The following is a 25994-nucleotide window of genomic DNA, read 5'->3' on the forward strand; positions in this document are numbered from 1 at the left end:
AGAACCTGGGGAGCGTGTAGTTAACGTTTGGGCATGTATCACAATGGATCGCCCACTACCTTCTCGTGTACAATTAGAAGAATACATGAGAGGATAAATAAAATATTGTTCAAAATCCGTCCAACAAAGTCCGATATCAGTAAATGGCTCCTATTGAGCTGCATGATATGAGGCTTGGCTTAGAGGTGTGGCGGAGTGTGCAAAGTCCCATGGCTTTCTCTAGCCCCATGTGAGGTGTACAGATAAAAGGATTAGATAATGCGATGTCTGTGGTACGTTGTTCTTTGGCGCGTGAATGACTCCTCGCCTATCTCAACCCCTCAATGACATCACATACCTAGGTACTCTAGACAATTAAAACATCTCCCCACACGACTACCTGTACATCTATCCTGCCTGATCTGCTAGTCGGACCTGGATGCTTGGTTTTTAATTCGCTACTATTCTGGAATCGACCGCTTTCACATCAACTAACCCGCCAGCTGGACCCTCGCAGCACTCCGATACCGCACTTCTAGGCTTCCACAGACGCAAGATGGCGCCCGTTTATAAAATAGCTGTTATACAGCTATATACGGAGGTTAGTCTGTTAATTTACGCTTTTTTAATATGTGTATCTACTTTCTGTTTGTTGGCAGTGGAGGGAGGCTTTCCAGTATTTTGTTGCCGTCGTTGGGATTCGTATTAGAGCATTTCCGCCACATTGTATGAAATGATTTTTATGCTTGCTTGGACTTGTATGGAATATCTACTGCTCCAGGCTATAAGTTGTTATCTACCATCTCGTACTGGTCATAGCAGTTTTCTTCTTACTCTACAATAAGTTCTAACTCATGCCGGCTTAGCCCCTTGCTATGGAGACCAATTTTCGCAAGGCCACAAGCTATATCCGAGAGGCCGCTGCACAGTCTTGCGATCTTGCCGTCCTTCCGGAATATCATCTTACAGGCTGGGTCCCTCACGATCCTGGGTTTCGTAAATCATCCCTATTGGACTTTCCATCACTGTCATCACTTTCCAATATATTCGCTCTCAAAAATCACATCGCACAGTTCAATACTTCCTTTTCATTGCCTACATAGTAGTAATTTTGACTAACAAATTGAAAGTACCCCTTTGCTCAGAGTACAAGAAGTACCTCGACGGATACTGTTCCCTTGCCAAAGAACTCAACATCTGCATCGTACCCGGAACAATCCTCGAAAAGCACACGGATGAGATCCATAACATAGCCTACTTCATTTCCAACACCGGCTCTATCCTAGGCCAATACCAGAAGAAAAATCTCTGGCACCCAGAGCGACCACACCTGACATCCTCACGTCATACTCCCCATCAAGCCTTCGATACCCCGCTGGGCAAGGTCGGCATGCTTATATGCTGGGACTTGGCATTCCCAGAAGCATTCCGTGAACTTATTGCTGCTGGTGCTAAAATTATCATCATACCTACCTTCTGGGGCCTAGCGGACTGCAGCGATGCTGGCTTGAAGCATAATCCGGGATCCGAGGCGCTGTTCTTGGAGAGCACGTTAGTTTCGAGGTGTTTTGAGAACACCTGTATGGTGGTTTTTGTCAATGCTGGGGGTCCAAAGGGGGAGGCTGAGAAGGGAAATTGGGCGGGGTTGAGCCAGGTTGCTGTGCCTTTTAAGGGAGCGCTGGGGAAGATGAATGGTGAGGAGGGCATGAGCATTGTAGATGTTGATATGCAGATCTTGGAAGATGCGGAAGACAATTATAAAGTCAGGCAGGATATTAAGAGTGAGGGGTGGCATTACGATTATTCTCTTAGGCGGCAAAGTTAAGATTGTATTTGTTGTTGTCTTAGCAGTTGGATGAACATCCTTGGACTTTTCCACAACTCACAGGCTCCTGTGACAGCTAACGCTGCTCCATCTATACCTATGAATCTATGACCACGTCTCGTCTGAATAGTTGTTTATAATGTCAATGACAATTAAATTTTAGCAGAAAATCCAGATTTGCACAGAAGGTAAAACGAATCAAACTTGTCTGTTGCAACTTGCCAGTGGTGAGTGTTGATATAAGGGGGTTAACCGAGGAATAAGTGGGGCGCCTTCCAGCGCTCGCCTACAGACTCCTAAAAAGTGACATAAAAGTATATAAAAAAAGGAATCAAATGGCAAAAGGGTTCGAGATACCTGAGCTGAGCGCCCAGGATTACTCTACATCCCCCCCTAGACAGGACATAGTCGTGTCTAAGGCCGTTTCCCCTGTCCAATCTGTACTCCTCGGTGGTTAATGCACAGCTGCGATTTTAGCTTCACCCCTGGGGTGTTGGGGATTATTAGCTGCCATCAGAAAGTGGTGTTTGGGAAGTCGTCCGTATTGGCGTTCGAGCTGGTCTCCCGTTTGAGCCAGGTTGCCGGTTGTTAACTGAAAACTGCTTAAATTTAATGATATAGAGCAGGAGGGTGAAGTGCTTCCTTCCTCCTACCGCCTGCTTCGCGAGCGAGAGGCAAAACAATCACACGTGACTTGATCCTGCCCCTAAACGAGCTTGCGCGTCGCCTTCTAGCACTTGCAACCTACACAACCAACTTCGTATACGTGAGGCACTTCTCATGGTAGCATCTCCAACTTTCCGTTCAAAAGTTTTAGGGAACAACTGACTTATTGACTTTCAACCTCTACCTGCCCACAACGGGTATATACCCGCTTTACGGAATCCACGTGGAGTGATCTTGGCCTAGGCTTAACTCGCCTAGTGCGCAGTGCACCAACAATAAGTGTCTGAGGGTTGTATCAGATCGACCGCACGAGACTTTTCGAGTTTCAACCTTGGCCATGGCCGAACCAAAGGAGCCCGGAAACATAGACTTGGCCCCAAAGATAGACCACGAGATAACTCTTGTTTCATCTGCCAAGCTGTGGGTGCTCTGTCCCCCTTGTCCCCCGGGACAAGCCGACAATATCTGTATACTTTCCTTTCCAACATCCTTCTGTAGGACAGCCAAGAACTGTCATTCTTTCTCTCTTCAGTTTTTGCATTCATTCCTTCGCAGGCGACTTGTTTTTATTCGGCACCTTTGACAGGGCCTTCGTTAATTCCCTTCCACTCCTTATCTCTTGTTATTTTCTCGATCTCATTCGAAGGGTAGATGAGAGAGTCGCTGGCGCTGGCTACCTGCTAGAAGCATTATTTCCTTATATCTTATACCCCTCCGATCCTGAGAAACTATTGCAATGCGCCCAGCGCCGTTATTATGGCGGCTACTTTCCTTACAGACGGCGGCTGCGATCACCGTCGATACGACTTCAGCTAGTATGTCCAACCCTAGGCCTGGGAATGTTTTATGTGTAATGAGATTTATGAGCTGACCGATTGTCTCAAAAACTAGGTTCAATAAAGAGCGCTGCCAGCACTGTTGCCTTTGACTTAATGACATATTACAATGGAAACACCACTGTAAGTTTTGGCAGAACTTGTATTCTAAAATGTCTTTTGATTCTGATATTACGAAAAGGGTGGCATTCCAGGCATCCTTCCACAACCGCATTTTTGGTGGGAAGCTGGAGGGATGTTCATGACGATGATCGATTACTGGCGATATACTGGGGATTCGACATATAACGAAGTAACGTCTGAGGCATTACAATTTCAAGTCGGCCCAAACAACGATTATATGCCACCAAACCAGACGAAGAATGAAGGGAACGACGATCAAGGATTCTGGGCCATGGCGGCGATGCTAGCCGCAGAGACGAACTTCCCAAATCCACCAAAAGATAAACCACAATGGCTAGCATTAGCCCAGGCGGTGTTTAACGAGATGGCTTCGAGATGGGACACATCGACGTGTGGCGGGGGATTAAGATGGCAGATCTTCGCTTTCAACAAAGGCTTCAACTACAAGAATAGTATCGCAAATGGCTGCTTTTTTAATCTCGGTGCGAGGTTGGCTCGATATACTGGGAATGATACTTATGCGCAGTGGGCTGAAAAGATCTGGGATTGGGAGGAATCACTCGGGCTTATCGACAGCCGCCACAATATATACGATGGTGCGACTGATACGCAAAACTGCACCCAGATCACCCGGTTCCAGTGGTCATATAACGCAGGCGTCTTTCTTCACGGAGCTGCAAACATGTATAACTACGTAAGCCCCCTTTCCCTCAAAATTCCTGAATATTGGAAGGGAAATACACCCTCTAACACAATCCGCAGACAAATGGCAGCAAACCCATCTGGAAAGACCGCACCGCCGGCATCCTCAATGCAAGCCAAATATTCTTCGAGAACAACGTCATGGCCGAACAAGCCTGCGAACCCGTAAAAACATGCAACCTCGATCAACTCTCCTTCAAAACCTATTTTTCTGGCTGGCTCGCCAGCACCACCTCCCTAGCAGCCTTCACCCTCCCCGTCATCGCCCCTCTCCTCAGCGCATCAGCCAAAAATGCCGCTACCCAATGCAATGCCGGATCAACCAAGACGCAATGTGGATCTAAATGGACGGGTGACGCGCAGAATGATGGGAATATGGGAATCGGGCAGCAGATGAGCGCGCTTGGTGTGATCCAGAGCGCTATGGTTGCTATCCCGGGCCAGAAAATTATAGCGGCTGTGACGAATAGCACGGGTGGTACGAGCGTAGGGAACCCAGAGGCGGGAATTACTTCGCAGAATGCGGCACAGATGATGGCTTCGGATATGGAGGTGGGCTTGAGGGATAAGATTGCCGCCGCGTTTCTGACTGTTGCTATTGTTGGTGGTGTTATTGGGGGGAGCGTGGTAATGGTTTTCGAGAAGTGATTGTTCAGAGCGCGCTTTTGCAGCTTGTGAACTTGCGCCCGAGGCGATTTAAATGAGCATTGTATTATAGGGGGTACCGGCGCTTTGGGATGGAGGTTTGTATATACTCCGACGGGTCGATATAGGCGTTCGTGGGTATGCTGCTAGATTTTGAGATTTGATATCCAAAGAATACAATCGCATAAGATGCAGGTTGCTGCACCAAGAATATTCAACCCAGCGGAAATTTATATTTTGACCTTGATCAAGTACCCTTGGTGATAAATAATGCATTTGAACGACTTCAATGGAAGGACATAATGAGCATAGATGAAGCGTGGAGAGGTAATACTTCGGGCAGTCATTAATTCTTCCAAGTGCTTCTTCATTCCCTCGCGCTACAAATAGGTATCCAAAGTTACTACTTACTGGTCACATGCGATCCTCGACTCACTCGCAGCTCATCCACATAAATAATAACAAAATTTATACATGAAGTAGCTGTCTCCAAATTTCGTCCCCTTTTCCCTGAAAACTGAAAAGCCAAAGGAATGGACGGCCAACGCCATTAATCAATTAAAGTCACGTAGCTCTTTTCAGGCGAGCGGAGCAAAGGACACAAAGACAGAACGCTTGAACCATCCCAAAACAAATGTTAATGCATCCAAGCCTATATTCCCCCCTGTACACGCGTAGTTTATCTCCACTTCTACAAAGCCATCATCGCTACCACTGCCACGATACCCGCAAATACGCTGCCCTTTAGCACTTTCTCTTGGCTGCCTGCAAGCTTGTCTGCACCGCTCTTGCTGCTGGAACTGGCACCTTGGTTGAACTGGCCATCGCTGGCGCCGGTTGGAGAGGGGGAGGCACCAGCGGTCGCGGACGGGTCTGAGGAACCCGCGCTTGATTCGTGACTATCGGCTCCCGGTCTTGGGTCGGCACCGTTAAGACCAGGGACCAGTCCGGCGGTGTTGGCAGGTTTGGTGCCCGAGGACGACGCGGATGAGTCGCCAGCATCCATATCCAGACCTGTGCCCAAAAGCGACTTCAGCACAGTCTTCTTATCGCCAAGAACAACAGTATTATTGGTTCCGGCTTCGTTGTTGTAAGTGTAAGATGTGCCCTTGTTGGAGCCGAGCGACGATGACCCCGCGTCGTAGCATGAAATCTCCACCCAATCGAAGGTGGCATAGTAGTATCCGTTATTCTTGATGTCGACCGCGTTCGTCCAGTCGACGAGACCACCAGCCCAATCGATCGTACCTTTGCCATTGGTTGGGAGACCACCGGGCCAGAGGGAAAGTTGGACACGTGCGGGAGTCTGGGGAAACATATACTGGTTCGTCGTCGCATTGAAAGTCTTCTTTCGCTCCAAGACACGGCCCTCTTGCCCATCGATCAACCAGGTAACCGTATCAGGGGTCCACTGGATTTCGTAGGTGTGGAAGGTGCTGAACGTGTCCGTGAGACTGATGTTTTGCGAATTGTGGTCTAGAAAACAAATTAGCGCTTAGCCATCGCAAGGTCACCAAATTACCCACAATCTGGGATGCCGTGGAAATAGAAATTCGATTGGGCAGTTTTTAGGTCGACGCCCACGAACTCGTAATCGATTTCGTCCTTGACATCCGAGAGCAGAATGAAGGCAGTGACAACACCCACGCCTCTGCTGGTCTTGAACCGGGCCTTTACATTTCCATACCACATGTATGTCGAGCTTGCAAGAAGGGTTCCCACTGAATCGGGGGGCATCGTCAATAACAAATTATCGTTGAAGATGGTCGGCTTTCCGGACGCGACCCAGTCCGTCTTGGACGAATCCCCTAGATATTTGGTCTCGTCGGTGATTCCGTCCATGTTCTTGAACTCGAACTTTTGGCCCTTGCAGACGGGAGCCGGCACACAGGCATCGAGGGAGAAGGACGATAGAGGGTCACAGCCACCCAAACAATACGCGCCGGTACCGCATGCTCCGTATTCTGTGTCGGGAGAAGTTAGTTGACGGACCTCAGCAACCCCAATATACCATCGGATCCCGGGGGATTACTCACGGGAGCAGCACGGGGTGGCCTTGGGGCATTTGCTCTTGAGACCGCAGTTCTGCGCAATGACTGTCGACGCAGCGGCCAAGGCCACGGCAATGATGGATGTGCGAACCATTATTATATACGAGGAAGTAGAAACTGTCGAGAAGGGTATTAAGAAGGGTACAAAGGGCAGATCGAGCGACTGTTGTGTCGGTGGGACGCAAGAGTCGAAGTCAAAGCTGAATGAAATGAGGTCAAGCCTGGAGCGCCTGGGCCTCGAAAAACGGGCGGCTGTGCTGGAGCTGCAACAGAACGCGGGGAGTTTCTCCGGATGCACAAATCAACGGGTGTCCTCTGCTGGTCACCCTGTGATAACGGCGATGTTAATGGGCGATGCCGAAGAATAATGCCCTGCTGGACGGGTTATGCGTGGAGCTCAGGAGAGATGCGATGCGATTGATGCCCGGATGAGCGAGGCAAGGGTGGGCGAGTGGTCGGGTTGCGCACGGAAATAAGGGGATGGGAGGGAGGGAGTATTAAAGTAATAATGTAATATATCGGAGGATAGGAGTAGAGCAGAGAAACGCGTAGCGAGCGTGAGTGAACAGCTGTTCGAGCGAAGGGATAACGAGACTTCCGCGTGGTCGTCGTCGTCGTTGGTGTTGTTGTCGGGGGAGAGGTGAAGGGAGAGGGAGAGGGGAAGAAAAGGGAGGACGGAGAAGAATACGAAGTACCGTAGATGACTGAGGAGGTCGAGTCGAGTCGAGTCGAGTCGAGGGTAGAGGTAGGAATAGATCAGGGGTCCGGCCAGCAGAGACAACCGACACGCTGAACACCGCAGCGAAGTGCCGTCGGCCAGGTGGGAGCACCGCATAATAATACCATTCATTCCACACGCCATCTGCGCCAATTGACACGCGCAACGAGAATCCCTATCGCAGAATTCTTCGCTGGAAAGGGCAACTGTTCAATTCCAGTTCCAAGTACTGTAAATAGATAAATAATAAGTAAGTAAGTAAATAAATGCGACCCGTCTCCCGTCTCTCTCCCCATGGCGCCAAACGGCCGTGTCCGAACGCCATGTCCCCTACCTAGGTAGTGTAGCGAAGTAATACATAGAATTCAAATACTTATTACTGTACTTAATAAGTAGAAAAACAACGCAAACTTCAAGTAAAGTACATAAAACATGTACCACGTACACCTACCGTTAAACAGACACACGCCCCTGCCCAGGCTCTATACCATTTTTTTTCTTCATTTAAACTTATTCCTATGAAACTCCATCCTGCCTGTCCAACCCCGAGTGATCAATGAGAACGCTCCGCTAGGCTTTGTTCCAAACCCCCCCTAAAACATACGAAACAAACCTTCTTATAAGCTTAATCTTTGCTTATTATTTTATGTCAATATCATACTTGGCAGTACGTACTTCGTAGGAGATATATTTATATTTGTTCCACACGAGAATTAGGCCGATGGGTTGGAGGGAGGTGGGTTGGGTATGGAGACACCTATTGCCCTCTCGGAAGTTATACTTAGTTATAAACCAACAGAGCAGTGCGTCTCATTGCGCACTCCAGCGGATCATAATATACAATTTATTTGTTTATTTGACTAGTTCATTTTCATACTATTTTATCGATATACTTGTTAAATAATAACCTCCTTATACCAAGTATTGCACAGTACCGTACTTGGAACAGTCACGAGCCAATCTGATATCGATGCTCCCGTTATATGAACTTCCACGTTTTTAAGATCAGCTTCCATTCGCACTACACCTCATTATAACTATCAGTCTATGCAACGAGTCCTAGTGACAGGGGTTTGTCGTGTCCAGCCATCGGTTTTGCACACTTCTAAGCTCGGCGACTCTGTCACTCACTGCCTGCTACTCCTGCGCTTCTACAGTAGTGATTCGCACCAGGATAAGCTCTCGACCACGGCCCGCAGAGAACCAAAACAGCTAGATAGGTGATTAACCCTCTTTCGATTGTACTCCGAACTCGCGTACAATGTCATATTCGGTGTGTTATAGGCGCATTAGGCAGTCTGCTCCGGAAGGGCCATCAAAAGGTAACGCGTGCCGAATAGTAGTTCGAATGTCAGCACATAGAACACCTCAATTGACATTATCTTGAACCTCAAATTGTCAACGACAAAATACCGCATCCCACTACGCCGGGTCCAACGGGTCTGGCCGACTGCAACGGATGGCCGCAGATATGGGCCGCAGACTTGGACAGCATGCACTCGCCGAAACACAGCAGCTTGACGCCGATGGCATGGGAAGCCCCCATGTAAATAAAATAAAAACTGTACTTTTGACTTGCCCCAATTTGACATCATCTGCCTGCATGGAATCATTCACATTTGCAAAAAAAAAAAAAAAAAAAACAAAAGCTCGCCCGTCTGCGTAGCCCCTAGCAGGCGACCAGATTTTAACCATCAACTAAACTTGATCGTTCCTATACTTGTATATCCATGTGGGTATTCCTTGCTCCGTTTTCTAGCACATATCGAAATGCCCAACCCGTGCCAACGGGCTCCAGACATCCATCCAGCCTAGCGTCCATAGCAAATCGAAAAGAAAAAGGCAGTATTATGAATAAATGCTCCACTGGCAAAAACACAATAGAGTCAAAGGCCCCCTAATCAATGGGCTCCCCAAGTAGAAGAAATGTCTCTGCCAAAACCTGGCCAGAGCAAAAGGAAGCCCCGCTTGCGCCGTGCGGCCCCGCATGATTAGAACCCTGGAAGAGAAAAAAAAAAGAGCTTGGCATGCAATATAAGTAACGGCTCTGCTGATAACGCGACAAGGCTTGGCTTCGTCGCTATTCAAGAGCGAAAGCCTTGGTCGGAAATGCGCAATCCGGATACCATGACATTGCCCGAACAGCACGAATGACAATCGCCGCAACTCTATGACTTGCCGAAATGCTCTTTCGCATACTGTTCGCACGCCTGTTGAATAGTATCAGCATGGCCTACTCCCTTCCATATTCAAGCCCCCATTGTGCCTCACCTTGGCTGGCTTGCCAACCTTTGCCCCAATCACCTTCCACTTATTCGTCTCATATTCCTTGATTGCGTTGAGAAGAGCCTGACTCTATTTGAGCATCAGCAACTGAGACAGGTGTTGACGGTCAACATACCTCGTCTTCCGCAAATTCTGCATAGTGCATATCCTGCCGCATGTTAGCATGGGAATTTCTCTGCCTGTCCAGGAGAACGAATTCTTACTTTGTACCAGTGCTTCTTCACGCTCCCTTCCGTTCTTTGGGGGAATGTCTGCCATACACCACTTAGTCTGGATTTCTCGAGCGGTCGCCCACACCCCCGCGGGCTTAAGTCTCACCTTTGCGATGTCCGCCCAGCTGTTCCCGGCATCCCGCATGATCTTCAACCTCTGCTCCTCGGCCGGCGTCCACGGGGTATTTGTACGGCTCTTCTTGGCGGGGGGACCCATCGGTGAGGTCATGCTGGCTTCACCTGGGCTCCCCGACGGCATCCCCGCGCCGGACGGGCCTGACATGGGGCCGGACATGACGAGCGACGATGTTGCTGGGCCAGGCGCGCGTCTCTTGTGTCGGGGTCCGCCTGACGATGGAGGTTCTGGCTGGATAGAGGCGTCAGTTGGGGCAGGACGAATGTTCGTAGCGGGTATTCCAGAGAAGGGGCCAAGGTCTGTTCGGTCTCCACGATTAGACATTGGGCGACAATGTCGGGGGGTACTGACAGGTGAGAAGACGGGAGGGTAGGAGTGGGCAATCTATGTCGTTGCGCGCAGAGCAGCTCGAGGGAGCTGCAGGCTTTCGCGTGGTGGATTGGGGGCCCCCAAGATCACACCGCAGTGGGTTTGAGGCTGGGGTATAGGTACAAAGCACTTACAATCTATGTACTTCGGATCGAAGGTTGGTATCATGCCTGACATGCTTCCGCTTCGCTGCGCTGCTGCCGCCGATCTCTGCGCGGGTTGGTGGCTACCGCGGCGGCGGGGGGTGGGAGGGGGGACGAAGTGTGGTAGGATGGGGGAGGGAGAGGGAGGAGAGGTATAGAGGTAGAGAAGTATAGGCCGAGAGGTAGAGAAGTAGAGGTAGAGGTCGAGGGAGAGGGAGGCGGCGAGGGATAGTGAGGGAGTGAGTAAGTTGAGTGGGAGGGAGTGGGAATGGGAATGGGAAAGGGAAAAAGGCTTTTTCTGGGTTGTTGGAGGGAGCAATATCTCAGGGCAAGAATGATGAAGGTCTCCGAGGCGTGTCGAGAAGCCCAGATCTGCAATATGCAAAGACCATGGGCAGTGAATGGAGCGGTGATCTGATGACGCGGGAGCCACGCTCGGGGGGGTTGGATTAAGTAGAGTCGAGGGATAGAAGGGATAGGAGGGACGTCGAGCAGATAGAGTACATAGAGTACCCAGAGTACCTCATCGGTACAGTCCGTTCCATGCAGGCGCGACAATAACCAGCAGCCGGGTTAAGAGGAGGAGGAGGAGGAGGAGTTGAGCTTGACCTGTGCTGTACTGTGCTGCGAATCTGCGATCGGGAAACTAGCTACCTTAGCTGCCTAGGAGCGAGTGCCAGTGCCAGTGCCAGTGCCAGGAGGTGGTCGGGACGGTGACAGTGCAATTGCAAGTACCTTACGTACGACTACTGGAACAGTGGACAGTGATAAGGCAGGTCGGTACTTCGTAGAGCACCCAGGTCCTAGGTCCAGCACCGACCTTACAGTTACGAGTCCTGGGCGGGCAGCAGCGGCCTTCTTTTCGGTTTTCGCAGAGCCGGCTGCTCAGTCAGTAGCAGTCACGGTGTGTGAGAGCTCAACAAACAAAGACGCCAGCCCGCCCAGCCCAGCCCGCCACCAGCCAACCGCCATCCGCCAACCGCCTCCTGTGCCGAGCACAGCAGTTTCTGAGACGATCCCGGCACCTAGACCTCTTGAGGAGCGTGTATCTGATGCCGTCGTCTTGTCTGCAGCAGTGGAGGAGCGTCGGGGGGGCGGAGCAGCTAAGGGGGGCTGGAGGCTGGAATTTCCCAGGGCAGCCCAGGGCAAGGAGACCCAGAAGAGACGACAAGGACACAACACAACGACACGGGAAGACATGGAGACAAGGAACACAAGCAGACAAGGAACACAAGGAGACAAGGAGACAAGGAGCAGCGAACACGGGTGGCCTTGAGCCTTGAGCGGGGGAAGTCGAGAGCCCAGAGTCGAGACTCCAGCGTCCAGAGGAGATCCCCGTTGTTGGCGCCGTTGCTTGCACGCACACGCCGGGCCTGCGTTTACGCTGGACATGTACTATGTACGTTGATTACAGACGGGGCTTGGGGCCGCCGGGGGTCTCTTCCCTTCAGTCTTGACCGTTCTTGACCGGCTTGTGTTACCACGACTTTGCTTTTTGCTCACGCCCCTTTTTATGCCTCCAAAGCGCCGCGCCGACGGCTGGACAGCGAGACGACTCGTGGCTAAGAGAAGCTGCCTCTGCCGCCGTGCGGGTTGGTACATGCTACCGTACCTATATGTAAGGAACGGGGATTGAAGGCTCCAAAAGGCTGCGCAGCATCACCCAGTGAGCCAGTCTACTTCGTATTCGAAGTACGTAGCCTCTCCCCTACCTGCTATGTGCTGTACTTCTTAGGGCCTCGCGATATGGGTTTTCTGCGCTGCGAGCCTGTCTGACTTGCGGTCAGCACGGCCGCTCGACAAGCACTGACTGGCCCCCAGTGCAGGTCCTGGGGTTCTGGGAAGCCGGTTGTTTGGGACCTGTTTACTAGCATATTTACTACGTCTTAATGCCTACAAGTCCGAGTTGGCTTACAGGGCTGGTCCCTCCATAGCTTCATACGGAGTACAGAAAATGTACTTCGTGCTACTGTAGCTCGGCCTCGCACTCCTAACCACACCTTTTGCGCCAGCCACGCGCGCTTGGAAATGCGGCGCTTGCCGCCGTTTTGTTATTTCATGGCGTTGAGAGGACTTGTTAACAAGGTATTAAATAAGTCCCTTGAGCTATACTTCGCACGCATATTAAAGTTATGCAAGGTGGTGGAAGCAAAGCAGCTTTATATGTACTATCAAAAGGGTACAGTATCCACTTTGTACCTATGATAAAGCTCTATTCCTACTAAAACAGTAGCTATTATTTTCGCGCTTCTATTTGAACCTGCAAACATGTTCACCAACTACCTACTTAATATAAGAGCAAGATATATGTTACCTATACCGCTATATCCCTTTAATTATTCGTCGAAGCCGCAGTCTCCGGCCAACATCTACTGCCTTAGGTTAGACCAGAAGGCACATCGGAAATCCAGCCTGTAAGCTACATCTCTAGGCTTAGCACTTAGAAAGCCACCCTACTTGCACCACTCGTATTAAAGCTATGGTAATCAAGATTTATGTTCAAAGCGGCCCGAATCTCAACCCTTCCGATCCCTTCGATCTCCATGATACGCTAGACCGTCTCCCGGAGTCCTTCGTAGGATAGGATCTCACAAGGCTTACTACGTATTCGGCAGGAATTAAATTATCTAACTGGCTCACAAACTGGCTAACCCCTCGTCCTTTCGGAGGAATATCGAGCATTTGCGGGATCGATTGGCTCTTAAAGGGCGGCGTGGGAATATTCGGAGGTCTATCCGCTGCACGAGACACTGGAACGGGTTCTTTGCAGCGTGTTGGGTACCGGGTACTTTTCAGCGGGGTCGCGCTACAACTTACGAAGTCCAAGCCGACAGTCTCCTAACAAATCAACAACGGACGTGGTACTACGTACAGAGTCGCAATTGTACCACCATGGCCTGCTGCAAGAACCGCTACTTTTGGGCGACTTGCCGCTGCTTTGTTGTATCCCTGCGCCGGCGGGCCTGTTAGGTGACTTAGGGCATGTTGGCAGGCAGCTGGCGCATAAACAGCCCTTGGGAAAGGGGGCAGTGCCATTATTATCTCCCTACCTATTACCTAGGGACCTGTTCCCGGCACGATGGCTTTCGAATCGACACACCGCAGGCACAGTACAGAGTACAGTACGAAGTACAGTACCCCACAATGTCCACAAGCTGTATCTCCTTGGTACTTGGTACAGTATGTACGTAGGTACTCGCTCGCCACTCCTGTGCAAAATGCTAATGTACTCCCCAGGTACTCTATCTCGTGTGCTCCACGATGCTGCCGTACACTGGCGACGATATACTACCTATACGTCCTGCCTCGTACTTCCGCCTTACGCACTGCAGTCTGCAGTCTGCAGCCCACAACCCACAATCTGCAATCTACAATCTGCATCTGGATTCCCGGGAATGTCAATCATCGCTTGGACATCGTGACAGGCCCATGGGCGTTATTTCGTTATCATTGCCCACTTGAAATAGCAATTGGCGCGGGGTAACCAGCCACTCCTCTGCCAAAAGAGCCCCCTCTGTACCCCGGCTACTTTCCCCCTTTTTATCCTTTACCCTTCCTCACCGTCACGTTCTACAGTACAATAACACTCCGCCTCTCTCCCTTCTGCTCGGGTATACCAGTGCAGCAAGCTGGCTGGTCAGCCATTGCAACCTCGCTCTCTGAAATTAATGCTCTCGGAAAAGTCGCTCTACAAAGCAACCACACCAACAACACCAACGCTGGTCGATGGGCCGAACGCCATGTCAGATCCCGGGTTCACAACTTGCCGTGCTCTGCCCGAGTGGGCTGAAGCAGTCCATATGCTACCTGATCCGGAGCCATGGCTCCAAACCCGTACACTTTTTTACCTCGCGATTGTTGACACACGACTTGTCGGTTTCCTGGGAGTCCGGGGACTAGCTGTCACCGCACGGCGTTCAATTAACAGGCCTTGGCTTGGTCAGAGTTTGCAAATTTCCGGGTTGTCTCAGAAGCTGACCATGCTAGGATGCTAGGACCCCACCGCCGATCAATCTCTTGCACTCGCTCTCAAGTACTACCTACCTGGGGAACCAACCTTTACGCGGTATCTTCAGCCTGTTGCGTTCCAACACAAACTTGCATGCTTTGTACTCGTACCAGCCTACCAGAAGTCAAGATCACCGTGAGAGACGAGTTCGATACTTCCGCTTCCAAACCCGGATACCAGTTGGCATCCCCCTCAATGAAGGACCAATGATCAATGCTTCGCGGGTGTTCAAGCGGATGCTACCTGGCAAGAGTTTCCGTTGGGATTTGATGCTTTTCGGATGAAAACCGCATGAAAGAGCTGCACATCTAACTGCTCTCTGTACATCAGCCAGCGCGATGTCAAGGATACGGCTGTCTTGGCGCAAATGCTACAAATTTTAAGCTTAATCTGACTAGGCTTTGAAGCAGCTTACAGTCTACTGCTGGCCTTGCCGAGTCTGCCCCGAGTTTGCCAGTCTAAGTAATTGAATGGCATGCGGCAGGCTTCGGACCGAGCCATGTACATGTATCGTCACCAAAAAGCTCCTCTATTCTCAGCTTGACGCCAAGCGGTGTCAAGGGTTCTAACTGCACACAATCCCGGGCCGAGTTGCTTTTGTAAGTCGTTGACCCGGATGTGACAAGGCGCGGGGATCTTCAACCCTACTTTCATGGAGCCTCAGGTGACATGTCGATGGTGGGATATTATATTTGGGTAGGATGGTATATTAGCTATATATAGGATGGTTGGTTCTATCCCGAAAGCATCTAACCCGGAAGATGGGGACGCAATGAGGTGCTTTTTCTATCGTATGGCTCGCCTTAGAAAAAGCCTCAAGGAGACGCCTTGATTAAGCTAGGTGTAATCGTAGGTACAAGGATTCAGGTTGCCCAAATCTATGGTGGTATACTCAATGTACTACGGAAGTACTTGATACTACTATACATCTATAAGTGCGCTTGGATACACCTCCACAATCCAAGGTTAATAATCGCCGGCTCGGAAGTCTGCTCCGCAAGGAATAGGGAGGTTAATAATCCGAACAACTAGCGGTGTGGAGCGTGCTGAGGACCTTGACCCAGGCCAGCGATCGGATGGTCTTGGGATTGACATAAGGGCTCGAGACTAGGGCAACATTTTGGGTAAGTGTTACTCGTATACCTAGTGTAGTTTATAGGATCAAGACGTAAGAGAAAACGAGAATATTTCTACCCCATAGATTCGCAGGCCGGGCCCCGCAGCGCCCCCGGCTTCAGATAACGCAGGTGCTATACGAAAACTGTTATACATATTATCGCATAGTAAACAGCTAACTGCTCCATACTTCCAAGGGGCAGTTCCCCACGTTGGCCAAAATATTCACTGAATTCAGTCGTATTTGCATAGACCGTTAGAATCCGTCGAAAACCGGGTTCAGTAGATTCAAAACTCAAACTCGCTCGGGCCTGGAGCATTTAGAATACAACGCACCTAGTTCGCAAGACGGTTCCTCTGGATTTTGATATCACGTGGTATGGTGAGGTAGATGGTGCACGTGATGCAGCCGTCAGGAACACCCGTCTCCTTGCACTCGGAAGTCATGACATCCGTGAACATCAACACGGACACTTGGGACGTTTCGAAACATGAGGTTGTTTCTCCCAGTACCGATCAATCAGGTCGAAGATACCATTGCGGAGGATTCATTCCACGCTTTGAGCACGCCCTCCACGGGGTAAAGGAACACGGAAGCGCCGCCAGGCCGAATTGAAATGCATGGAAACATCTCTTGACGAGGCATAGCAACCAAAAGCTAAAACGAAGTGAGCCCGGATCTTTATGCATGAACTGTCGGGGGCGCCTCTTCGAGACAACCTCGGTATCATCACGCCAAAGAAAGTATCATCGGGTCCCTAAGTGGGAACTGGCCACGGACTGGTGGCGCGGCCCAAGAGTGGTGAGCGGTTCCGTGGCAATCAATGGGTTCGAATTGCAGGATGGGATTCGTGTTAGATGTGGCTGTTTGTGTTGGCCAACTTGGCCTATTGCGAGCCGTTCTGGAAATCGAAGCATTATTATTATCATCGAGTATTTTTCATCCGATCCATCCTGGCCTGCCACACGCGCCTGGACCGCCAAGTTCGTGGTTGATCACACTCTACGAAGTGTCTATTATGGCCATGATGAATTAATAATACTCTCTAGATACCCTGCGCCACTCCTCCCAAGACTCGAGGAGGTCGAATTACGTAGTTCGAGGTACGTACACAGAACAATACTCGTCCCAGGCGATGTGATAGCAAGGGCCCAGCGCGACCTGGGGAACCATCAACTCTGCACGCAATCGGACGGTGCCCCTTCCGAACAACCTGCAATCTCTCGCGATGTTTCTTTCATTGCTGATTTGGCGCTCCACCAGCCTTGAGACGGAGACGAGCAAACATGGTGATCTTTCGTCACCACATCGCGGTGAGCGCCATCATCGTCATGCACAGAGGCGCTCGTCCCAACTCCTAAGCTGTCTAACTGATGGCACGATACGAGGCCATGCCAAGCTCGGTCAGCTGTTCAGAAACGAGATCTTTGACTCCTCAATATGGATGATTGTTCGATTCAACACATCGGGTGTCACTCAGCCTCGCCACTCTGGACTCGGCCAGGAGCGCATTAATCGGCATGTTATGGCCGCCTTTACTTCGGATGAAGTTGCTTTCTTGCCTAGGAAGTAAAGTAGTGTAGTTGCTGCGGATCGTCCGTGTCATTGTTATTTCCATCCCCCACTTTCAAGCCAAGTTTTTAGATCCTTATTGCTACGATCTTATCATATCTCACGATGTTTCCGTCTTATGTGGCTCCTCGAAACAAACGCCGAAGTCCGCCACCCGAGGAACCCATTGACTCCCTAGGTATGGACCGGAGGGACAACGGCCGCTTGGGTCTGATTAAAGTATCAAGCATGCATATCGCCAAAGTTGTTGGGGACTGGAATCTCTCTCAATTAAGCTCCCTGAAGAGTGGCTCGAATCCTTAGCATCGTTTCGCAGGGGTTGGCGAAGACAAGCGACCGTTTCACATCACGACACTGTAAACAGACATCGTCAGAATCGAAATATTGCACGGCGGCAAGCAGAGATGTGCGCATCTTCTAATCTTCAAGATTCGCCACAACGATCTACAATTGCAGTAGAGACAATGAGAATTATATCTTTGAGGTGATGACGCGTGCTGCTGTATCGAAATTACGCACATCTTGCCCCGTGGGGAATAGGATCTCTGGCCAAAACCGAGTTATGACTCTTGAGACTCGACGACTCCTCAAACGTCAAACGGGTCCGGCCACCACCCCCCCCAGTCCGCAAGAAACGCCAATGTGATGCAGAAAAACGGACAATGGAGATTTCTCAATCCAGATGTGAAATCGAATCATGCATAATCAGAAACTCTGATGAACATGAGCCGGTCCATTCCAATCACGGTTCCCCCGGCATGAGAAGAAGTCAACTTCAGAGGAAAGCCGCACGGCCCTGGGTTGCTAGGTGACCTAGATTCTAGATGATCCCATGTTGACCAGTGCTTCATATATGGACCTCCCAGGCTGCTCCTTCTCCCCTCTTTCCTCTCTTCCTACACTTGATATTCACTACATTTCCCGCAGCTAATAATCACTCTCTTTTATTGCCCAACTGGCTTGGCTGCTTACATTCTTTACTGTAGTATATTACATTGTTTAACTTTTGCTTGCTTCTTTCTTCGCATATTCCCCTTTACCGTAACGACCTTTTCAAACCAAAACACTACATTCTAAAGCAGCCACGGACTGCCCGTTTGCCCTTCGATTCTTTATCTTGCTGGATCAACGACCTTATTTACAACTATATATTTTTACCGACAACATTTTATTCTTAACGATCAACGAATCATGTCTTCTGCAACGAACCAGATGAACACTTCTGCCCATGTGGCTACGTCGAACTATTCCCCAGTCGATGCCGTTAATCGACATGAGTTTGGTGTGCAGAAGAACAGAAAACCGGCTTCGACCGGGGGAGGGAGAGCTTGGAGCGAGGAAGAGGTATAAAATATTTTGTGCTTTATGCTACAAACACCGCTGACGTGGTTGTAGGAAGTTTATCTTCTTCAGACCCGCCTTCAGAAAATGCCTTACAAGCATATCGCCGCACACCTGAAGAAAACAGAGCTGGCTTGTCGTCTTCATTACCATCAACTTTCTCATGGAAGCAACCGTCGCAAGCGGACCAACTCTGTTGCCTCTTCCAGCCCAGGCTCAGAGCACTCCCCGGTTATCCCGAATTCAATGCCATCCCCAAGCACCGAAGCCGTCAATTTGCAGCCTACTTCGCCTCAGACGTATACATACTCGCCGCAGTCTCCAGCCGGGCATGTCCAACTTCCTTCTGCGTCTTCTCTGCTCCCACGCTCTGCGTCGAACAGTCCTCCTCGAAACCTCACGCATCCCGTGGCCATCCTCCCAAAGCCCTCGCCACCCCGCCGTGCTTTTACCGACTCGGCTGCCCAACCCCCACTTCGCCTCGACTGTGATGTGGTGTCTCGCCCAATGAACATTGGCAACGTCGACAAGGACCGCCTTCGTCACGTCTACGAAGCACACCGATCCTCCTTCTGGGGCGTCATCGCCGCTGAGTATGGTGGGGGCGTTTCTCCACATTTGCTCGAAGAAGCATGGAAGCGAGGAATTGCTACCAATGCTCCTCCCACTCCTTGCATCTCTCCTGACGCCCACAATGTCAGCGCTGGAGGCTACCAGGGTTATAATTCCAAGCCAGTGCATCAATTGCCAACTCCTGTCCAGGAGAACAAGAACAATGCCACAAGCATTTCAGCACTCTTGGGAATCGTAAGTGTGGTTCCTTTTATATGATTTTTCATTTTGCTAATGCCCAAACGCAGGACGCTAGCCCACGCAGCCCCAAAGAGAGAGAATTGATTAAACGCATGGAGGAGAGTAGAGAATCCCGTGATGTTGTCATGGCTGGAGCGGAGCTGCAACGGGTGTGTGAATAAGGGGTCGCTTTACATTTACTGTTTGGATCTACGGCACTAATAGTAGTGAAATGTAATAAGGTAAAACCTTGGACGCAGGCTAGGAAATAGGGTGCAGATTTTTGTGGGAGAGTACTACGGGGGTTTTTGGACTACGAATAGCGGCGGTTGATTTCTTTGGTGATGCTCGGTTACAACATGCGTGACGGACTTATCCCCTATCCTATTGTTGGGGAGGATGGAAAGTTTCACAAAATGAGGGCAGAAATGTATGATTAGGGTACGTCCCGTCATGTTAAGGATAGTACCGAGCCTAAACAAAAAAAAAACTATCTATATGACGCCGAGCCGAGTCTAGCCGTGTGCCTCGCAGAGCAACCTTGAAGAATTGTGTCAAATTCCCTTTGGAGTTTATCTGCTATACATCTAACGAGCTATGGCATATTGAGAGGGACATACGGAGTAGGCGTTTCCGAAGCTATAGTTTGGGAAAGGCTGAAGCTCGTATGTACATTCCAAACTTTAGCGGTAGGGCCTACAACTCGCAACGTCAGTAGCCGTGACACTCTTGAGCCCGGGCGTAATTATCGTACGAAGAAACGAGTAATCGTAGCCTTATCAGCGTTATTTGTCATGCTTAGAAATGGAGATCACATAACCCGGGCAAGGGGATGACCGAACTGGGGGTACGCATAGAGACGATCCGCAAGAATGGGGCATAGTGGCCGTTATAATTGATATCGTTTGCAGCATATATAGATGGACCTGTTCCAAAACACTGCTGATACACCACCTAAACGAAATATTTCGCTACCGGCGAAGGGATCTACCTGAGTAGTCTGGCTGGAGTAACTAGGCCTCCTTGGTAGACCCCTGTTAGATATGTATCATTCTGTACAAGTTCGTCTGTTCAAAGTTTCAGACGTCCCAACTAGACGGATCCCTCCCCATAAGGATTTTATAAACCCGTTTACTCATCGCTGGCCCTATCCGCCGATCGGTAAAGGCACCGTCTTTGTTAGCCGACTTCCGGAGGTCTTCAAGAACCAACGGGCCACCGTTCTCCAGAGCGTTGACTAGCCGCTGCACTGAAGAATATTCGGAGGCGATACTGTAAGCTATAGGTGACGAAAGGAGATTGATTTCTTGTAGCATTTTGGTGAACGTATCCTTGGGATCGTCGCCCGTTTTGACTTGGCCGGTTTCCATGCAGAAGGCCGTATCAAGGGATTGCTTTTGAGCTCTGTGAGAAAAGTCAGACAAGAAAGCCCTAACTATATATGTTTATAGTTCCGCTGGCTACTACTAATAGCATAGCACAAGGGAGGATGAGGGCATACCTATAAGGAATAGTGGATATGTGCTGTGTAAATGTGATGATCCATTGGGCAGTTTCAACCATCGCAGCCGTATGGTGAACCAGTGTGTTGTGCAGAACCTGCAACTTTAGCAGCGCATCCTCGATTATATCCTCATTTACATGCTCTGGCTCCTTTCCCTTCTTTGCTCGACCACGAGAGCTGGTATCCTCTTGGCTCGTCTGATTTCTCACGCCCTGGACAAATTTCCTGTTTTGCACAGTTTTGTTCTTCCTCATCCACAAGGCAAGTCCTTGCATCAAGTATATAATTTGACACGAAGGGAATTTAGCTCTGAGCTGTAGAACATGAGAATCAAGATCGTTCGTTTCACCTCCCGTAGCTAGGTCAACGAATTCCTGGCCAGATATTACACAGATGATGTGCTTCTCAGGTTCAATACGCAATGGCGTAGGTTCCCAGTAACCCAGCCCATCATTATATTTCGCCTGGACTTTTCTCTTCCATTTAATGATTGGTTTTGAGTTCTCCCACTCCCCGGTGTCAACCTGTAAAGGAGCGGAGAAACTGCGGACTTGCCTAGCAAGTTCAGGGTCAAGTGAGGTTGGCAATTCCAATATCATCTCAGGGGTCGACACCTTTTTATCAGTACGCAGAGTGTTGACTTTGGCAACTTCCGCAGCCACCTCCTTATTCCGAAGTTTCTCCTCTTTAGCTAACAGACTTTGTTTTTTCTGCGTCTCTTTAGCTAGGAGTTTTCCCCTCTTCTCTGCCTCTTTATCCAAACGCTTTCGTTCTTTCTCCGTCTCACTGGCAGCGTGCCGCTCTTTAGCCCGTTCAACCTTCTTCACGCCAGCTTTCTTTGTTGATTTCTCCTCGTTATACATTGCTAGAGCAAGATCTGAGCTTCGAGAATACTTTGCGGCCGGCAAAGGCAGAGAGAAAATGTCTGGAAGATCATCGTCCGAATTTTCGATTGGGATTTCTCTCATTTTGTTCCCATGACTCGGCTCTAATATGCCAACGTCACTGCTCTTTGTCGAACGGAAATCTCGCCCTTTACCCGTCGGTGGAGCCTTAAGGCCAAATATGTCCTCCTCATCAACGTCATAATCCCAATCTCTCCCACTTTTCGGTTTCCGTCTCGATGAAACATCGGCAAACGGGTCCGGAGAACTGGTAAATATTATGGGATCCGAATCCAAGACTATACTCGCCGTATTCGATTTCCTTAAACGTGGGATGTGCTTGGTCGAAGTTGGCTTTGTTTTCGAGGGCTCTACATTGGAAGCTGATCGTTTAAATTCTCTCGCTCTTGATAAGCCCGTATTCGGCAGTGTAGCTATGGGCGAGGAAGAAAGGCGCCGTTTCTTGGGAGGCGGCTCGTTTAGCGCATACGATCTGTCCAAATCGATAGTGCTGTCAAAATCATCCGAGACGAAAAAGAAGTCGTCTTTGCCGGTCGCTTTAGGCATCAATTGGCCAGGCTTTGACGCGCTTTCCAACTGCGAACCCGGACCCGTCACCGTACGTATGAGGCCAGCATTTGTTGGTGAAGGACCAGGTAGGTCTGGGTTGTTTCCATCAGAAGAGAGTATAAACCAGTCATCATCCTTTCGAGTGGGGTTTGGGGCCTGGTATTCAAGAATTCGTTCGGGAGCAGGAACAGAGGTCAGGACCCGTGGTGCCGAATTGCGAGCTTTTGAGGATTTAGCTCGAGGTAGAGTTGGGTTTGAACGGAGTATATCTGGGCTGGAAAGTAGATCGATAATTTCGATTGGCATCGTGACTCATTTGCGACCTCATCTGCATACGAGGGAGACTGACAGAGGATTGGTGGCCTCGGAAAGTGGAGGTAGATGCTGCGGTACTTGACATATTGACATACCGCGACCATTTCGCGTCCAGAGTTGATCGATCAAAGCGCCATATCACGTGCCTTAACCACTATCGAAGTACATCGGTACCTCCTACCTTGTAACGCGGTTGGTGTGAACGGGGTTTGGAGATTATTGTGTGTCATTATTTGTATGTATGTATATTAAATTAAATGTAAGAGCCTCATCTGCTTGTTTACCACTGTGAAAGTCTGAGGCCAATCAGAAGTACTCTAGAGATCACACCAAGTATAGATAGGTCAATTGGAGATAAGATATTAATTAGTCCTGCTACTGTAAGGGCCTAAGCTGAGTAATATACCTGGGCGCCGCAAATGCCAACACCCACGTGCCGAGTTACGGTCAGGTGACTGGCCCATCTTTGGCCACGATTACTATCTTCATTCTCTTAGGTACACAAACAACCAGAGAGGGCGATGGAAGTATGCACTTAATGATCCTGGCCCTACGATAGGCTAGCTGGATAAACAAGTGGCTTGGGCTACTAATCCGGCCATTAATTCGACCTAAGACTTGGGAGTGGGTTTGACAGTGATGGGGTGTGGGAATAGCACAGGACCATGGCTGGGGAAGCGTGCAAATGCGCAGTAGCTAGGTACCTATTGCAGTATTGACAATTGGTAGACACGTTATAAGCACCTTATACATAGCCTCTAAACTTTAAGCTTTATTAATAACCCTTCAAGTGTCCACGTCAGTGAGTGCTGACTGCTCCGTATTTGCCTGTCTTATTGACTTTATTACTACGCACGGCTAGGGCTCAGGTGGCGAAATTCGGCTAGCAGGCCGCCATCCCGCTTCGGCCCTAGCGCAGATATGGATCATGAACCCCTCGGTGGGAAGAGAAAACCAATCTGTACATGATAAGGCGTTCGCCCGCATCGACAGGAGTATACGCCAGACACAACCTCCCCTAATAAAATGAAAACCCGCGCCAGCATCGCCCCTCCGATATTGTCTGCGAAGTCCCCCTCTGGCGCCTGCTTCCCATGGGAAACTCACGGCCATGATATACTCTGCACAAAGCGAAGAGCCCTTCCACTGCTCACCAGCCCACCAGCCCGAAGATGCCATATGCGGGGGGAGCGATACCGACGAGAATGACGATGAGATACGCAGGAGACAGCACCGATACGAGAACCAAGCACGGAGGTATATGCGTGGCCATCTCCCAGACCTGCAGTTGATCCCCTACCGCCACCAGGTCGGCGGCCATAATACCATGTGGCGATTCTCGAAGAGCGCGGTCTGTAAACAATTGCATAACCGCGAGAATGAATTCTATGAAAGGGTTGAGCGCTATCACCCGCAACTGCTGAAATTTCTGCCTAGGTATGTGTGATCGTCGCCTTGCCTCGACTGACCGCCTTCAACGCCGCTCTGGGCTCTGCTCTCACAGTATTCGCAATGCTAACGATGTTGACATTTAGGTATATCGGCGTCCTCAATGTGACTTTGGATCCAACTGCTGAACAGCACAGCCTGTCCGTAAGTGGGTCACAGGTGCATCTTAATGGCAGTATTGACGATGGTCCCCCGCCCAATTCCCACTACGCTGCTGGTCTGCTAGAACCGGCGAGAGTGATTAGCCAGTCTCTCAATCCATCTTCCATGCCTATTCCCACTGTTTCCTTTGCGGACAATGGACATATCATACCCACGAGCTTTCTTCAATCTCGACGTCATTCAATGGGGGCACAAGATAGATCCAAAAGCGATAGTGACACAAAATCACCCTCCCAGCCTCCCGATAAGCAGGGCCAACCTCTGCAGACTCTACCTGCTAGCGAAGCCAGCTGGGGTGCAACCACTGTTAATAAAAAGCTACGAAACGAAGTATTCGGGGAGGCATTTCTACAGGAGCCGGCTCCTGTTCGTAAGCAGCGAAGACCGACTTCCCAGCCCCGACCATTACCACGGCATGGCCCTAGCCTTCGAGTCACCAACCCGGAGCTCCTTCCTCGTCCGGTTAACCCCAAGGAGGCGCAAACCCAGCGAGGTTCCCGTGTCGAGTATTTCTTGCTGCTTGAGGATTTAACTGCTGGAATGAAACGGCCTTGCATAATGGACCTGAAAATGGGTACCCGCCAGTATGGTATTGATGCCCATGAGACCAAGCGAAGATCGCAAAGAAAGAAATGCGGAGCGACTACGTCTAAAGAACTAGGCGTGAGGGTGTGTGGATTGCAGGTTTGGGATGTTAAGACCCAGACCTACATCTTCCAGGACAAATACTTCGGACGAGCACTTAAGCCTGGGCGGGAGTTCCAGAATGCCCTCACTCGATTCTTATATGATGGAATGGATTACTCCAGCGTTCTGCGACATATTCCTACCATCCTAAGTAAACTCGCAGTATTGGAAGTTATTATCCGCGGCCTTGTCGGATATCGATTTTATGCCGCCAGTCTCTTGATGTACTATGACGGAGATACCGAGGTAGAGGATGACGCAGACGGCACAGAAACGGAGAATAATGGAAGCAGGATGAGAGAGATAGATTTCAAAATCGCGGACTTTGCGAACTGTGTTACAAGGGAGGATCTTCGTTTGAACGCAAGTCGGTATCCACCACAGCACCCTGATCTGCCTGACATGGGCTTCTTGAGGGGCCTAAGAAGTTTGAGGAACTACTTTCTGGCCATACAAGAAGAGAATGGTGGGAAAGCGGTCGGGCCTGCTAGGGGGGAATTGATGGATGATAAGGGTATTCCTGCATATGAGGATGACGAGGGAAGTCTAAGCTATTAAATGCGGTTTCAAAAAGACCGACTGGAAGGATTAGGAGTTTGTTTAGTTGTGCATTGTTTGGCGTCAGAACTGGCTCGCGCATACCCTGCATTGATAACGGCGTTGTAAGGATAAGGAATGGGCGTGTTAGATGTCTTGCTTGTATTTAGTGCTCCCAAGAGCTAGAAATTTGATAGCTACCCTTTTATGACTGATACTACTGCTGCAAATACCTTGATTTTGTATATTATCTGGGTAGTTATTATATAAAGCTATCTAAATGTTAAGGCTTAATTAATGCACAGATATATAGTCATAGTCAGACTCAGGGGAAGTAGACTTGCTATTCCTTTAGTAAACTATA

The 25994-nt window shown here is 49.8% G+C and overlaps 7 protein-coding genes across 7 annotated transcripts; 4 read left to right on the forward strand and 3 right to left on the reverse strand.

The window, feature by feature from the left end:
• Nucleotides 1–535: 535 nt before the first annotated feature.
• On the forward strand, nt 536–1804 carry BP5553_05933 (Carbon-nitrogen hydrolase; the record flags this gene model as incomplete). The annotated part of the gene is made up of 3 exons (XM_032014556.1): nt 536–580; nt 846–975; nt 1110–1804. 3 exons carry the CDS (start codon nt 536–538, stop codon nt 1802–1804), a joined length of 870 nt encoding a protein of 289 aa, XP_031869237.1.
• Nucleotides 1805–3206: 1402 nt separating this feature from the next.
• BP5553_05934 (Mannan endo-1,6-alpha-mannosidase) lies at nt 3207–4779 on the forward strand (the record flags this gene model as incomplete). The annotated part of the gene is made up of 4 exons (XM_032014557.1): nt 3207–3285; nt 3362–3429; nt 3488–4123; nt 4192–4779. The coding sequence occupies 4 exons, from the start codon at nt 3207–3209 to the stop codon at nt 4777–4779; spliced, it is 1371 nt and encodes a 456-aa protein (XP_031869238.1).
• A 688-nt stretch (nt 4780–5467) lies between these two features.
• BP5553_05935 (Concanavalin A-like lectin) lies at nt 5468–6921 on the reverse strand (the record flags this gene model as incomplete). The annotated part of the gene is made up of 3 exons (XM_032014558.1): nt 5468–6252; nt 6303–6740; nt 6813–6921. The coding sequence occupies 3 exons, from the start codon at nt 6919–6921 to the stop codon at nt 5468–5470; spliced, it is 1332 nt and encodes a 443-aa protein (XP_031869239.1).
• A 2792-nt stretch (nt 6922–9713) lies between these two features.
• Nucleotides 9714–10503, reverse strand: BP5553_05936 (uncharacterized protein; the record flags this gene model as incomplete). The annotated part of the gene is made up of 4 exons (XM_032014559.1): nt 9714–9755; nt 9817–9900; nt 9947–9979; nt 10042–10503. The coding sequence occupies 4 exons, from the start codon at nt 10501–10503 to the stop codon at nt 9714–9716; spliced, it is 621 nt and encodes a 206-aa protein (XP_031869240.1).
• An 8077-nt stretch (nt 10504–18580) lies between these two features.
• BP5553_05937 (Uncharacterized protein) lies at nt 18581–19704 on the forward strand (the record flags this gene model as incomplete). Its single annotated transcript, XM_032014560.1, has 3 exons — nt 18581–18733; nt 18785–19537; nt 19591–19704. 3 exons carry the CDS (start codon nt 18581–18583, stop codon nt 19702–19704), a joined length of 1020 nt encoding a protein of 339 aa, XP_031869241.1.
• An 897-nt stretch (nt 19705–20601) lies between these two features.
• Nucleotides 20602–22786, reverse strand: BP5553_05938 (uncharacterized protein; the record flags this gene model as incomplete). The annotated part of the gene is made up of 2 exons (XM_032014561.1): nt 20602–20926; nt 21024–22786. The coding sequence occupies 2 exons, from the start codon at nt 22784–22786 to the stop codon at nt 20602–20604; spliced, it is 2088 nt and encodes a 695-aa protein (XP_031869242.1).
• A 1120-nt stretch (nt 22787–23906) lies between these two features.
• BP5553_05939 (uncharacterized protein) lies at nt 23907–25651 on the forward strand (the record flags this gene model as incomplete). The annotated part of the gene is made up of 2 exons (XM_032014562.1): nt 23907–24232; nt 24331–25651. The coding sequence occupies 2 exons, from the start codon at nt 23907–23909 to the stop codon at nt 25649–25651; spliced, it is 1647 nt and encodes a 548-aa protein (XP_031869243.1).
• Nucleotides 25652–25994: the final 343 nt, after the last annotated feature.

This window comes from Venustampulla echinocandica, assembly GCF_003357145.1.
Source record: "Venustampulla echinocandica strain BP 5553 chromosome Unknown scaffold_3, whole genome shotgun sequence".
Taxonomy (NCBI): domain Eukaryota; kingdom Fungi; phylum Ascomycota; class Leotiomycetes; order Helotiales; family Pleuroascaceae; genus Venustampulla; species Venustampulla echinocandica.